Source organism: Phodopus roborovskii, unplaced genomic scaffold (genome assembly GCF_943737965.1).
Source record: "Phodopus roborovskii unplaced genomic scaffold, PHOROB, whole genome shotgun sequence".
In the NCBI taxonomy this organism is placed as follows: domain Eukaryota; kingdom Metazoa; phylum Chordata; class Mammalia; order Rodentia; family Cricetidae; genus Phodopus; species Phodopus roborovskii.
The window spans coordinates 58,006,768-58,020,464 of record NW_026126480.1 but is presented as its reverse complement, the minus strand read 5'-3'; the positions used below and the strand labels follow the sequence as shown (position 1 = coordinate 58,020,464).

Below are 13,697 nucleotides of genomic sequence, written 5' to 3'. Positions count from 1 at the left end.
CAACCATAAGATTATTCCCATTGCTACTTCATAACTGTAATTTTGCTGTTAAGAATTATAATGTAAGTTTTCTTGGAGTTAGAGGTTTGCCAAAGGGGTCACAATGCACTGCTCTAGAGCAATCATTGCCTATACCCTGACCAGTTGAAAGACTGATGCCTAAGACAGACAGAGCTCACACCAGGCATGACATCCTCAGTGTAGAGAAGTGATTCAAGGCACTGATAGGTCATATCCATGTAAAGTCTGGTTCTGTTTTAAGTCAGTTATGGGAAAGCATGCCCATATTTGCCTATTTGAGATCTATAAAACTCAATGATACCAATCTCAGGCCAGCAAGATGGCTCAGCAGGTAGTAGCCTGAAGACCTAACAACTTGAATTTGATCACCAGAGCCCATTAAGTGTCAGGAGATAAAGCTGTCTTCTGGCCTCCACATGTGATGTGGCACAAGCATGCCTACATACACAAAATAAGATTCTCTGTTTTTCAGAATGATAACCATTATAAGAACATGAAGACGCAGGTGAGTGTTAGGACCTGGCAGCCTGGTGTTTTAGTGCTGTCACCAGAGCAAGTGTTAGCACTGGTGTCAGGCACACCCCCTTCCTATAGCCAGCTAGACTAAGACATGGCTAAGGGACCCATCATCTGTGTTCTCAGATTAGGCACTGAAACCCCTTGACCTGTGGACCTGCTCCATCAGAAGTCCCTGACAACAAAGCTAGTTGTCAGCATGTACAGACATGTGGACAACAGGGAGGAAAAAGTTGGCATCAAACAATGACTTGTGGATCCCAACTCTGCCTTTCCACCTTCACTCCTTCTTGAGTCTTGTTTTCCAGACTTAAGGGAGGGAACCCCCTCCCCTAATGAAAGGAGAAGGACACCACTCAAATTTAAGTAGTTTGCAATTCCAAGAATATAATCATGGATTTCTGGTTGGCCCTCCTCTGCATCTATCAGGGTCAAGTCTGTCCTGAGGCCTTTGTAAATTGCCAAAACTCTCACTTGAGTACATTGTCATGTCAGCAAAGACAACTTCTGTGTTCCAACAGAAATCATATGCTTGAAACTTTATCCCTAATGTGATGGAATTAAGAGGCACAGCCTTTAGTCTGAGCACTCTGGAAGCAGAGGAATGTTGATCTCTATGAGTTTGAGGCCAGCTTGGTCTACATGAAAGTTCCAGGCCAGCCAGGACTCCATATTGAGACACTGTCTCAAAAATAACAAGAGAGAGGCAGGACCTTTGTAAGTGATTATGGGTGAGGGTGGGACCCTTCTGAATGGGATGCACCATCATTTATACGAGTCTGGGAACAACTTGTACTCTGCACCATGTGAAACCACAGTATGAAGACAGTGGGGAGTGGCCCTCACCAGACACGTGTTGTTGCCTTTATCTTGGACTTCAAGCCTCCCAAAGTATGAGAAATAAGAAGACGCCTTTAGTGTTTAAAAACACATTTAATAAAAACCAGATTCATGAAGAAGTAGAAGACCCACTCATGAGTAAACCAGCACATGTCCCAAGTGCTCACAGTAATGCCAAGGGTGTGCAGGTTTCATTTGTCAGGAAGTCCATGCCAGCCTCCTGACAATTTCTGGCAACAGGGTTGAAGTTCAGCCTGATCACTATCTGTAGGGAGTCAGGAACCCAACTCCTCCTACTGGTCTGCTAAGCACAAGAGTTTGCAAGGACTTCGCAGGGCTTATCTAAGAAGGTATGAAGTGCCATGGGCTAATACAAAGCAGAGGGGCAAGATTCCTCCCTTCTACCCAGTTTCTATTCAGGAGAAGAGCAAAGCTCACTCTTTGGCATACCATGGAGGGAGGGTGGGTGGGCTTGGGGAGGGGGCAGGGGCAGACAAAAGCACCCAGTACTCAATAAAGAACACCTCTGAAGTCAGCAGTGGCTCCCAGAACTCTGCCCAGCAAACTGCTTCATAATGCTGGTTTCAATTTCATAGTGGGCTGGACCCTTTCAGGGAAGAGCATGACTAGAGGCAAGAAAGCCCATACCCACAAGGGGACAGAAAGGAAGGTCACAGAAACCTCTGTTGTTCATCACTTGGGGCTATAGGGTCAGGCTCTCTGTTCACGGGAGGACAGTTTACCAGGGCGCATAGGGTTGGTTGAGGGGGACAGGCATGTAAGTCACAGGGAAAGGGCGAGATCCAGGCAGCAATTGAAGCAGCAACTAGAAGAGGGGGAGCCACATAGTCACAATATATACAACACAGTACATCAAAGAGAACAGAGTAGCTCAAGTGACCAGCACCTGATTTCTGCAAAGCCTCTCCTGCTGTTACTACCCTATTAGTACCTCCCAATGTCTCTGCTCACCCAAATGCATATCCAGGACAGAGCTGAGGAACCCTACCTATTGGACACAAACGCTCCCACAGACAGCAGACTTCCTATCTTGCCTGTATGAACTACATTTCGGCCTCTGCTTTGGCTTCTACCACATCCCTAGGAGTGATGAGGAGAAAGCAGCCCATTCTGTAGACCAGCAGAAGAGACATGAAACAAGGCAAGGCGGCCCTTGGGGGTAAAATGCCAACAAGTCAAAGCCATCAAGAAAAGCAGATGGACAGCAAGTGGCTGGAGAGAGTCAGGAACTGGAGTAACAAGTTTGTCTCTGGTCCAAGAGAAGTTGATTGCTGAAATGAGCCAGGAGCTCCAAGTACAGAAGAGCTTCTGAGGGAGCAGAGACTGCACCACCGACTGTTCCTGGAAGCCCCTGCCAGCTTCACTCCCTGTCATGCAACAGAGGCTGGAAAGAAGGAAGATGCACAGGGATTAAAGGCATAACCTTGAAAGAGCCCCTGAGCTTCAGGAGGCACACCAGGCCTAAGGTGCTCTGATAGACCCTTCCCCTGCAGGGTGAACCCAGCCGAGCCACCAGATCTTTCAGGAAAGCCCCAAAGTCCCTGCCACTGATTCATAGTACATCTTCCCACATCTGCAGAAAGACTCAGTAGCCAAACACAGGCAAAACCTGCTTTCAGTCCTTGATGTGTCACTAAGCACTGGTCCCACTAGTCTAGCCACAGAGCTGGCAGACTTCTTCAACAGGCTCAAGCCCTTCCGTGTGTCATCTCACAAAGCCAAGGACTCTTGCAGGGGAGGAGGAAGCTTGGAAAGTCACTCCCAGGCTTGGCTGCTCTGATGCCAGAGTCCCCATCTACCATTCAATCTCCATCCTCAAGCTGCTTGGCTTTCCACCCAGCTACAGGATCAATCTTCTCAGCAAGGTACAAGTCCTTCCTGGGACCTTCTCTAGACCTGGCCTTACCCCACCTAGAATGGAAGACAAACAGCCATACCTGTCTGTCAGTCAGAGCTCCTGGATCTGGACGTTTCCATGGTGAAGCCAGAAGAACATAGAGAACCAGTAGGCCAAAAGCCACCACCAAGAGCCCAGTGCTGTTGGCAAAGACTGCCTCACTAGGCAGGCTGGAGTAGGGCATGGTGACATTTTTCCTGAAAATGACAAAATAATGTAGGTCTTTGAAAGAATTTTCTAATTTTTTTTTTTTTTTTTTTTTTTTTTTTTTTAGCTTATCAGGAGACTAGATTTCTATGACCTGGAATTAACATGCTTCCTAAGTCCTTACCACAATGACAGGCAAGAACTTTGAAATGCTTTTTCCATGAGAAAAACAAAGATCCTAGTGAAATGAACCTACCACATTTATATAACCAGTACATAGCACAACCAAGATCTAAACCCCAAGGCTGATCTCTAGTCTTATTTGCTGTTCACTTTACCATACTGCCCCCAAACCCAGGATAGCAGTGGTTAGACATACAGGCCGTGGAGGAAGATTGACATTTTCTAGCTGTGTGCTCTTAGGTAAGTTACTCTGTGCCTCACTACACTTTTTTTTTTTTTTTTTTTTTTTTTTTTAATAAGGTCTCACAATGGAGACCTGCCCAACTAGAATTAACTATGTAAACCAAGCTGGCCTTGAACTCACAACATCTGCCTGCCTGTGGTGCTAGGATTACAAGCAGGCACCACTGTGCCTAGCTCATTACACTCCTGTGACAACAGCACCAAATGCTTAAGAGGAATAAAGCTAGGGTGCTTTTAGCAACTTCTGACAAAGAGTGGGTGCTGTATCACTTGATGCTTGGTAATTATTGATGTTCAGATAGGTTACCACTTGCAACCTACACACTATCACCTTCCAGATCAGAATGGACTCAAGCCCAGAGCCTGGCCTCTGCTGGCTGAGTTCTGTGATTATAGGATGCATCTCCTGAAGCCTCTACTCCCTCCCATATGCCTTAGTGTTAGAGGCCCCTTAGGACTTACAAAACAAAGAAAAGCTTCTCATTGATGCCGGAAATAACAGATGTGATGGATAGGGAAAGGATGCAGGCTCCAAAGTAGACATGCACAGGTTTCAGGAGGCTTCGCAGCCACTGAGATGCCCAGGGCAGGAGAAAGATGGCAAATCCCAGGGACCACTGTAGACACAAGGAAGTAAGTCCCTGAAGCTACTGGTTAACTACAGTTGTACCCACCTATCACTCCCTCTACCCCCCATATCACATCTATCACTCCTGCTGGCCACTGTCCTCGGGCCCTTCTTTTTCAATTCAAACATTGCCACCATGCACAGCCCCAAGAACACACCACACCTCACTGTGATCTGCCCATTTCTATTACACACGTGTGTGAAAGCAACTAGCAACTTGTGTGTGAAAGGTTTGCAGCAATATACTCCGAAAACCTTGTCATCCTTGTTAGCTTTCAATGCCTGTCAGTCCTGGGTCATGAACAATTCAAGTACAGGACTGGCATTGGAATACTGAATCCTTTTAGAACTGCTTTGGTTCAGAGAGGAAAGAGTAGAGAAAGCAGAAAAGGGGATGCTTTGGAGTCAGCATGACATGTGGGATGACAAAGTCAGGAGGGATGGGCAGTCCAACAGATGTAAGGAACAAGGTAAGAGTAGGAACTCCAACTCTCATGGCCATTTAAATAGCTGAGTCTACAGGATATGAGGGCACAGAGAATATTTTGAGCTGAGGCTGGTGAACCACACCCAGAACCCATGGTACCCACAAGGACTCAGAATGAGAGGGCAGAGGGCACCTACCTGACAGGCGAAGAAGATGACAGTGGTGATGCCCAGCCAGCTATGCAGGGAATAGAGGTGTGTGATTTTTGAATGGTTGTGGAACTGAAAGACGGCAACCAACCCCATGACAGTAAGGGTGAAGGCCAGCAGGTGCAGTGCTGCATGGAGAATTTTCCAGGGCAGTTTGGGCCCCACCCACGACAAGGGCAGGCGGTAGACCAGTGAGGCTGCAGGAGAGAACAGTTCCAGAGCTTGGCCACATCACCTTACACTCCCTTGATGTGGCCCCACATAAGTGTCAGGACATCAACTCCTGTCCTGGTTGGTTTCTTGTCAACTTGGCACAAGCTGGTTATCTGAGAAGAGGGAATCTCGACTGAGAAATCCCCTCTCATCAGATTGCCTATAGGCAAGTCTGTAGGGCATTTACTTTGTTAATGATTGATATGGGAGGGCCAAGATCACTGGAGGTAATACCATCCCTGGGCTGGTGGTCCTAGATGGTATAAGAAAGCAGAGATGGAGAGATGGTTCAATGGTTAACAGCACTGGTTGCTCTTCCAGAGGACCTGAGTTCAATCCCCAGCACCTAAGTGACAGTTTCACGCCATCTGTAACTCCAGTCCCAGTCTCTTCTGGCCTCTACAGGCACTGGATACACACAGTGCACAGATGTACATGCAGACAAAACAATCACGCACATACAATAAAGACTAAAAAGATTAAGAAGAAAGCAAAGAAAGCAGGGTGAACAAGCCATGAGGTACAACCCCCTAAGTCACTTTCCTCCACAGCCTCTGCTTCCATCCTGCCCTAACTTCTCTTCCCTCTGGACTAAAGTTAAGGAGAAACAAACCCTTTCTTCTCCAAGTTGCTCTTGGTCATGCTGTTTTATCACAGTAATAGAAACCCCAACCAAGACTACTCAGTACTTGCCACCTTCCCATTATTTGTGGGAGGCAGTTGGCCAGGAACTAAGACAAGAAGGGCCAGTTAAAATGGGAGGAACAGTTTCCCAAATTGTCCTGTCTCAATCCTGAATGCAGCTTTGTGGGCTGATAAGCACTGTTTTTGCATGGTCTCCCCATACTGCTCTAAGAACAGAGTGGACACCTGGTGGTGGTGGCACATGCTTTTAATCTTTCCTCTACAGAGAGAGTTCCAGGACAGCCAGAACTCTTATACAGAGAAACCCTGTCTTGAAGAAGAAAAAAAAAAAAAAAGGAAAGCAAACATGGTCGTACATGCCTGTAATCCCAGCACCCAGCACCCAGGAGGCTGAGACAGAAGGATTGCAGCATAGGTCAAAGCCAGGCTGGGCTACATAGGAAGACACTGTCTCAAAAAAACAAGGAGGTGGAATGGGGATGAGGGCAGCTCACTAGGTGAAGTACTTGCTGAATGAGCATGAGGACATGAGTTTATTTTCAAAACCCACACTTATAATCCCAGCCCTGGGGAAGCAGAGACAGGATGCCTAGACCAGCCTTGCCCCAGGTCAGTGAAGAGGCCTGCCTCAAAAAAAAAAAAAAAAAAAAAAAAACAAACAAACAAAATGGGGTTCACAAGATAGCTCAGAGGTAAAAGCACTTGCCACACAAGTCTAATATCAGTTTGATACCTAGAACCCACAGTAAAGATAGCACCACCACCACATCAGTAATAAATAATGTAGGAAAGAACTTAGGATAAGGCACAGTGGTGCACGCCTTTAATCCCAGCACTTGAGAGGCAGAAGCAGGTGGATCTCTGTGAGTTCAAAGCCAACCTGGTCTACAGAGAGAGTTCAAGGACAGCCAGGTTACACAGTAAGACCATGTCTTAAAAAAATTGAAAAACAAAAGGAAAAACTTAAAGGTGCTTAATAATGGATGACACCCAAGATTGTCCTATAGCTTTCACATACATACACACATGTGCACATGCATCTGCATACAACATATACATCATAAAAAAAGTCAAAACCAGAGGGGATATGTATGACATATACATGGTAAGCAGCTTTTGCCAACCCTATCATCATCCCCATCCTACAACCAGGGTTCCACTTGTCATGTTACAGGACACAGATTTGAATGCATGGGGCAAAGATGGATCCTCTACTCAACTGTAATACAAGAAGCTTCAACTTCTTGTTCTCTAGAGCAGGAGTCAAAGTGCAGTGCCAGGCCAAATCTAGCCTGCTGCCTAATTCTGTGAATAACATTCTATTGGACACAGTTACATTCATGTGTTTTATGTGTTTTCCATGATACAATGCAGAACTGAGTAACTGCAATACATATTAAATCATACCATTACAAAACCTGAAAAATTATGGTCTGGTCCTTTACAGAAAGTTTCACTGACCCTGTCTCTGAGTATCTGTGAAGCTGCCCCTACACATTCTACTTCTTCCCCCAAATGATAGCTGGTCCCAGGAACAACCCAATTCATCCTGCCATAATAGCCTCAAACTCAACCCCCCAAAATATCATCCTTGGAGAGAGTAAGTGCTGCCCTGCTCAGGCCCCTTACACTGTGAACATATTACTCACCAGCTCCATAGAGGACCACCATGCCAGAGACCATAAGTACGGGGTGCCAGTTGAACATGTGCACACTGCCATCCCAGGCAAAGCCGCCACGCCAGTACTGCATCCAATAGGTGGTGAAGAGGATGCACATTGATCCCAGGGACCCCAGGACCATGCAGAAAAGGTAAAACCGTCCTGAAGCCATTCTGATCAAGAACTCCTAGAAGAAGCAGAAGTCACATGACCTGGCTAATTACGGTGAACCCACACAGCAGCTAAAGGAAGTGACATTGACCTCTCTTTCTACCTGTGGTATGGAATCTTTTGCTTCAGTTCCCCTGTCCCCAGATGGCCTCAATGTTGAGGTCAGCTCACAATGAATGAGGCCCCCCCCCCGCCCCCGCCCCCCGCTCTGGTGAGATGACAGGGCCCTGGGCTCACATCCTGGGTACTGATTAGCCTCCCCACACAGAAGGAGGTAAGAAATGACTGCACACCAGTAAAGAGACACATCAAAACACTAAATGCCTAGACCACACATTCCCTGGCCTAGGGTTCCAACACAAGGCAGCAAAACCACTCAGTACTCAGGAGGCAGAGGCAGGCCGATCTCTGAGTCAGAGCCTGTCTAGTCTACAGAGTGAGTTCTAGGACAGCCAGAACCACACAGAGAAACCCTGTCTTAAAAAAACAAAAAGCCAAACAAACAAAAAACCCAAAACCAAACAAACAAAAACCAACCAACCACAGTAAACAAACAAAAAACAAAACCAAACCCCAAGTTTTAAGTTTTATAATCTTCTAGACTTTTGGCTAGGAAGGCTCAATCCCTAGCATTGTATCACCTGTGAAAAAGCTCGAGGTGCTCCCACTTCTGTATATAAAGGTCTTCCTTACAGAGGATGAATTCCATGGGGCCAGGCCTCAACCCCAGGACCCTCCACTGCTCTCCTTGACTAAAGGTACCCCTTAGCTGCTTCTACACCTGAGACTTCTGCTTTCTGTTTTCTGGGGAAAGTCCAGAGGAGAAAAGAGGAAGCAAGAACTCATGGTCTAGAAAGTGATTATTTTTAGATTTCTACCAGTAACCAACTCGGCTTTCAGGCTTTCTCTGGTGAATATTTAAGTCACAAGCAGTTATTCTTAAAAACCAGGCAAGGGGCTATATTTGTAGCTCAGTGACAGGGGCTTGTTTAGTATAAGCAAGTCATGAGTTAGATTCCCAGAGAGAGAGAGAGAGCCATGCAAGTGGGCAAAGTCCCAGACCTGTTTCTAGTAACAGGAAGAATAACCAATAGTACCAAGGAGGAATACCCAAATCCTCATCTTCGGACCCAAGAGAAGGCCGGCCTGATCTCTGATTTTCAGTCTGAGTACCCTGAGGAAAACACTGCAAGACTTGTTCTCTGAAAGAAAAGCATGGCAATAAAAACTATTGAGCACCAGCTATGAGAGCACTAGACACTGGCCCATGGTATCACTTACTCCTCTTGATAACTTTGTGAGGACTATCACCCAACCCTATACATAAAGCAACTAAACCCCAGACATACTAAGTGTCTAGCACCAGGACTGAGCGAGTCCACAGGAGCTTCAAATCTTTTGTCTATTTGGCTCTAAAGTCTTAGACCTTTATGGTGATCAACAAACAAACAAAAAAAGTAAGGACATTATTGAGAGTCAAGTATTATGACTTCATATTTATTATTATCATAGAATGAGAGAGAGAGAGAGAGAGAGAGAGAGAGAGAGAGAGAGAGAGAGAGAGAGTGTTTGTTGGGTTCTCTGGAGCTAGAGTTACAGTCAGTCAGTTGTGGTGCTAGAAACCAAATTCAGGTCCTATGCAAGAGCAGCCAGCCAGCATTCTTAACCACTGAGCCATCCACTAACAAAACCTAGCTAGCTAGGCAAGGTGGAACCTATGCTACTAGCTACTTGAGAGGCTGAATCAAGACGATCACTTGAGTACAGGAGTTCAGCACTAGCCTGACAACATAGTGAGACCAACTCCCCCAACCAGAATCATGGTCCCCCTGCCTTCCCAGGCCTCTCAGTAGCCTAGATTATATGTACACCATGCCGGCTATCCATCCAACCACAGCAGATGCTGAACTCTCACAAGGAGACCCATGGTAGTAGCAACCTCTGAGAAAGGGATGAGGGCTAGAGAACAAACAAGTTTCATGACTGAGCTACTTACTGGGTCCAGGGATTTGTTACCCAGCCTCAGAGCTGCTTCCCTGATTCATGCAAGAGCAAGAAAGGTTTGGGATTATCAAGTGTCTGCCTAGCACAACCTCCGTTCCTCCAGTGAAATGTTCCAGTCATCTGACAATACTGATTTCTATAGTTTATTTATCTACATTTTACAAAAGAAAAAAAGGAGGCAATGGTTCCTTTGCCATTGTCCACTCTTACCTCTTGAAACGTGGTCTATAAAATGTTCTTTCTGAACACTGTTTACTTCACCCCTCAATTGAGGGTGCCCGCATCTCACCCTGTAATAAACTCCACATATCTTCTGTACTGAAAGTTAAAACTGGGAGTGGTAGTTCATACCTATAATCCCAGCAATCAGAGTCATCTTCAGATACGTGCACATAGTTAAGGTTTGCCTTGGCTATATAAGACCCTAGCTCAAAACGAACAAACAAAAAACAAAAAAAATAAATAAAAATAAAAGGGCAGGGGTGGGTTCAGCAATTAAGAGTATATATTGGTTTTGCAGAGCACCAGAGTTGAGTTCCCAGCACATCAGACAGCTCAGTTGTCTGTAACTTCAGCTCCATGAGACCAAATACCCACTTCTAGACTCCCCAGGCACCTGCACACGTGACATTCACACACACACACACTCACTGTGTGTGTGTGTATGTTTGAGGAAAAAAGGGAAACGGGAAAGCAAATAAATAAATAAATTATGAATTCATAAGGAACTGTACTCATCCCCTTTACACCTCTTAGAAGTCCTGAATTACCACTATGTAGCAGACTTAGCAATAGCAAGGGAAAGAACATGTGCACATGTGGAGGAAGAGCGTTTGTACTGAGAGAGCACTTTGGACTAGGATTTCAAAACATGAGCACCACACCCTCACTCTGCCAAGCCCCATGCTCAGGAGGGGAGTCAGCAAACTCGCTGGGCTTTAGAGGGCTTATAAAGTCTCTGCCACAATTATGTCATTCATTCTGGGCTGGTGCAATACAACAGCAGCCAAGAAGAGTATCTTTAAAACGTAGCATGACTGTGCCTCACTAACACTTTATGGACACTGATGTCTAAGTTTCATATGATTTTCACATTTCACAGAATACCCCCCCACATAGTTTAAAAGTGGAGAAGCCACTCAGGGTTAGATGTGGCCTACGGGGTGTCATTTATCTATCCGGGTTTAAGAAGTGTTCCTAATCTTTATCTCTTTAATGTTTTCCTCAATTCTCTGGTTAAAGGATTCTCATAGGCTGAGCTAAACCAGAACCAGGGGTAAGAAATGAATCTTCCATTCAGTCCTTTTTCTCAGGAAAAGGCTGTACTCCAGGTGCAGTTACTTCCCAGACCAAGGGACAGTTAGTTGCCCTCTCCTCAAAGACATTAAGAATCCTGGTCTCCAGGTTTAGAGTTCAAATCCTATTAACCCATATCTTAACAGTTCAAAGCACTGCAAAGTTGGTATCCAAAGGAGAGGGACTTGGTTAAGGCAAGAGACAAGCCTGGTACAGGCATCCAGGTCCTGTCCACAGTTCCCAGAACTCATTTCCAAGGGGAGTTCCTCCAATGTGCAAGACTCAGAAGTAAGGGACCTATAGTATTCCACTCAGGGGTGTGAGTAAATTCCACCTTAGCACAAGTGCTCACAGACTGCTCCTTCGTCCTTCAGACAGATCTGTTTGAAACACAAGGGGTACGACGCTGACCCCTTTGGTCAGCTTGGTCTTAGCAAGTTTTAGATAAGACTTCTGAAAAGCGTGAAAGCCTCTACAAACACCACCTGCAGTATGGAAGGGAAACGGAAAGCGCCCAATTCTTAAAAGGAAAAGCAGGCTGAATGCCAGCCAGATTATGACAGCGCGAAGCAAGGAAGCAGTGGAACCACCACTGGAACCCATGTCCCGGCTCACCCTTAACCACACAGTGCGACACCTCGGGGCCAGGTCTCTGCGACCAGCTGCCACTAACTAGCCAGGCTCCTGCATACGTTGAAAAACTCACTTTCCGGCAAGCCTGCAGTCCGCGGGATTCGCTACAGAGGGCGCTGCCTGGAATGTTATACGCTCGGGCACTTCCGATGGTTCGCTAGGGCGTCTGGGAAATGAAGTTTGTGTGCCAAGGCGCGAGTTCCCGGGTAGTTTCTGGACAGATTCCTAGGAGCACTGCGCCCTGTTGGCCTTGTGTCTAGCCCTACCGCCATCCTAAGGAAGGAGAAATGCTGGCCTTAACAGCCTCTCGCCTAGGGCCCGCCCTCAGCAAGAGGGCATGGGACAACTAGGCACAGGGCAGGCCCAGGAGAGCGAAGGCGCAAACATGGCGGGCAATTAGCCATCTACTTCCGGAATTTAAAGTTGGCTTCCGGAAGCCGAAACTGGGTCCCCATGACAACCGACGTTGGTTCTTTGAGGTGAGCCTAGGTGATGAGCCGAGCGTAGAGGGCCAGAAGTCAGGATTTTTTGTTGCTATTGCTTTTGCTGTGGGCTTTCTGCCGAGGCATCCGACCTGTGGGAGGATTGGGAAGGGTAAGGAAACCGCTAGAGCGAAGGGATGCTCACAGTGGCCCTCGATGGAGTTTTGCTAAATGATGCGTTTGGCATGAACTCTAACCGGGTGTCCCTGCCTGTAGCTAGGGGAGAATTCTTTCCTACCATGCAGATTGTTGGGAGCATTAAAGAAAATTCTCTTGGTCAACAAGATCATCCTGGCGCAGATACTAAGAATAGAGATGAGTGTGCAAACTCAAGCCCACAGAAGCTACATCCATTATATCCAATAACTTGGAGCTTTTGCTCCGCGGGAGGTGGACAGTGCCAGGACCCCTCAGAACTTCTGCAAAACGGGGGTTATACGCACTAAAATGGCTGCTTCAGGCCAGGGATTAAGTAAGATTATGAATATGCTCCCTTACTCCTGCTATGTTTCTGCATAACCTTAATTAACTCTTCTAGGAAAGTACTGTGCCCTCCCAGCTCTGCCAGACACTGCCTTATTTGTATGAAACATATCCTCCACCTACTTAGACATCTATCAGTTACGAAATAGGCTGGCCGCACAGTGCCTCCATCAGAATACCACTCTGCCATTTACTAGCTGTATAATCTAGACCCAATTAGTTTGCCTTGCTAGGCCTCAGTTTTCTCATCTATGAATTGGGGAAAATAAAAGTATCTTCTACTTCATGAGCTTATTGTAAGATTTGAATAATACCTGTGATGGAAACAGTCTCTAGAGTGTTGCATGTAATACATAAGGATTTATTACTACTACAGCTACAACATAACCAGACTGTCACTTCTCTGTAGTACCCCTAAATATTCTTGGTTAGAGTTATGCAGTTATGCATTTGCCAGGTGTAATGGGGCATGCCTGTAGAGCAAGAACTCAGGAAGTGGAGGCAGGGGGATCAAGAATTCAAAAACCAGCTGGGGCTACATAGCAAGTCCAAAAAAAAAAAAAAAAAAAAAAAAAAAAAAGGTAAAGAAGGGGGAAAGAAAGAGCTGCTCATGTAAAAGGATGCAGGCATGGTGAAAAGTCTGCTATTTAAATTAGTCATTAGTCTCTAGAAAGAATGACAAGTTGAAGTGCAGTGGGGCAGTCAGGATAGGTGTGTTTTGGCTTTGTCTTGTTTTGTTTGGAGAAGAGGCTTGGCTATCTTAGCCCAGGCCAATCTCAAACTCTCAATCCTCCTGTTTCTGGCTCCTGAATATTGTGATTACAAGTGTATGCCAGTACTCCTGGGCTTCAGTTAGGTTTTTGTTTTCTTGGTAGTTTGCATACTGGTGCTCAGTAAATGTTTATTACTAGGCTTCTAGTATCACCTTCCTTATCATTCCTTCCTTTCTTGATTCTCTCCCCCTCTGAACAGGTCCT

At 46.0% G+C, this 13,697-nt stretch overlaps 1 protein-coding gene across 2 annotated transcripts; it reads right to left on the bottom strand.

Annotated features, from left to right (window-relative positions):
• Window positions 1–1,450: 1,450 nt before the first annotated feature.
• On the bottom strand, window positions 1,451–12,007 carry LOC127228855 (lysosomal membrane ascorbate-dependent ferrireductase CYB561A3). Of its 2 annotated transcripts, none has more exons than XM_051193945.1 (6): window positions 11,829–12,007; window positions 7,640–7,838; window positions 5,121–5,329; window positions 4,331–4,485; window positions 3,336–3,492; window positions 1,451–2,782 (listed from the first exon to the last, which is right to left on the bottom strand). In XM_051193945.1, exons 2-6 carry the CDS (start codon window positions 7,821–7,823, stop codon window positions 2,759–2,761), a joined length of 729 nt encoding a protein of 242 aa, XP_051049902.1. In that variant the 5' UTR covers window positions 7,824–7,838; window positions 11,829–12,007; the 3' UTR covers window positions 1,451–2,758. The 2 variants fall into 2 exon arrangements, with proteins under 2 accessions (XP_051049902.1, XP_051049903.1); XM_051193946.1 differs by lacking the exon at window positions 11,829–12,007 and adding an exon at window positions 11,738–11,757.
• Between the last annotated feature and the right edge of the window lie 1,690 nt (window positions 12,008–13,697).

Bases quoted from the DNA above. Each gene is read 5' to 3' on its own strand.
- LOC127228855 (XM_051193945.1), bottom strand. From the start codon at position 7,823: ATGGCTTCAGGACGGTTTTACCTTTTCTGCATGGTCCTGGGGTCCCTG. The intron at 5,330-7,639 runs GTGAGTAATATG...TCTCTCCTGCAG, and splicing joins GGTGGTCCTCTATGGAGCTG to CCTCACTGGTCTACCGCCTG. The intron at 4,486-5,120 runs GTAGGTGCCCTC...TTGTGTCTACAG, and splicing joins TCATCTTCTTCGCCTGTCAG to TGGTCCCTGGGATTTGCCAT.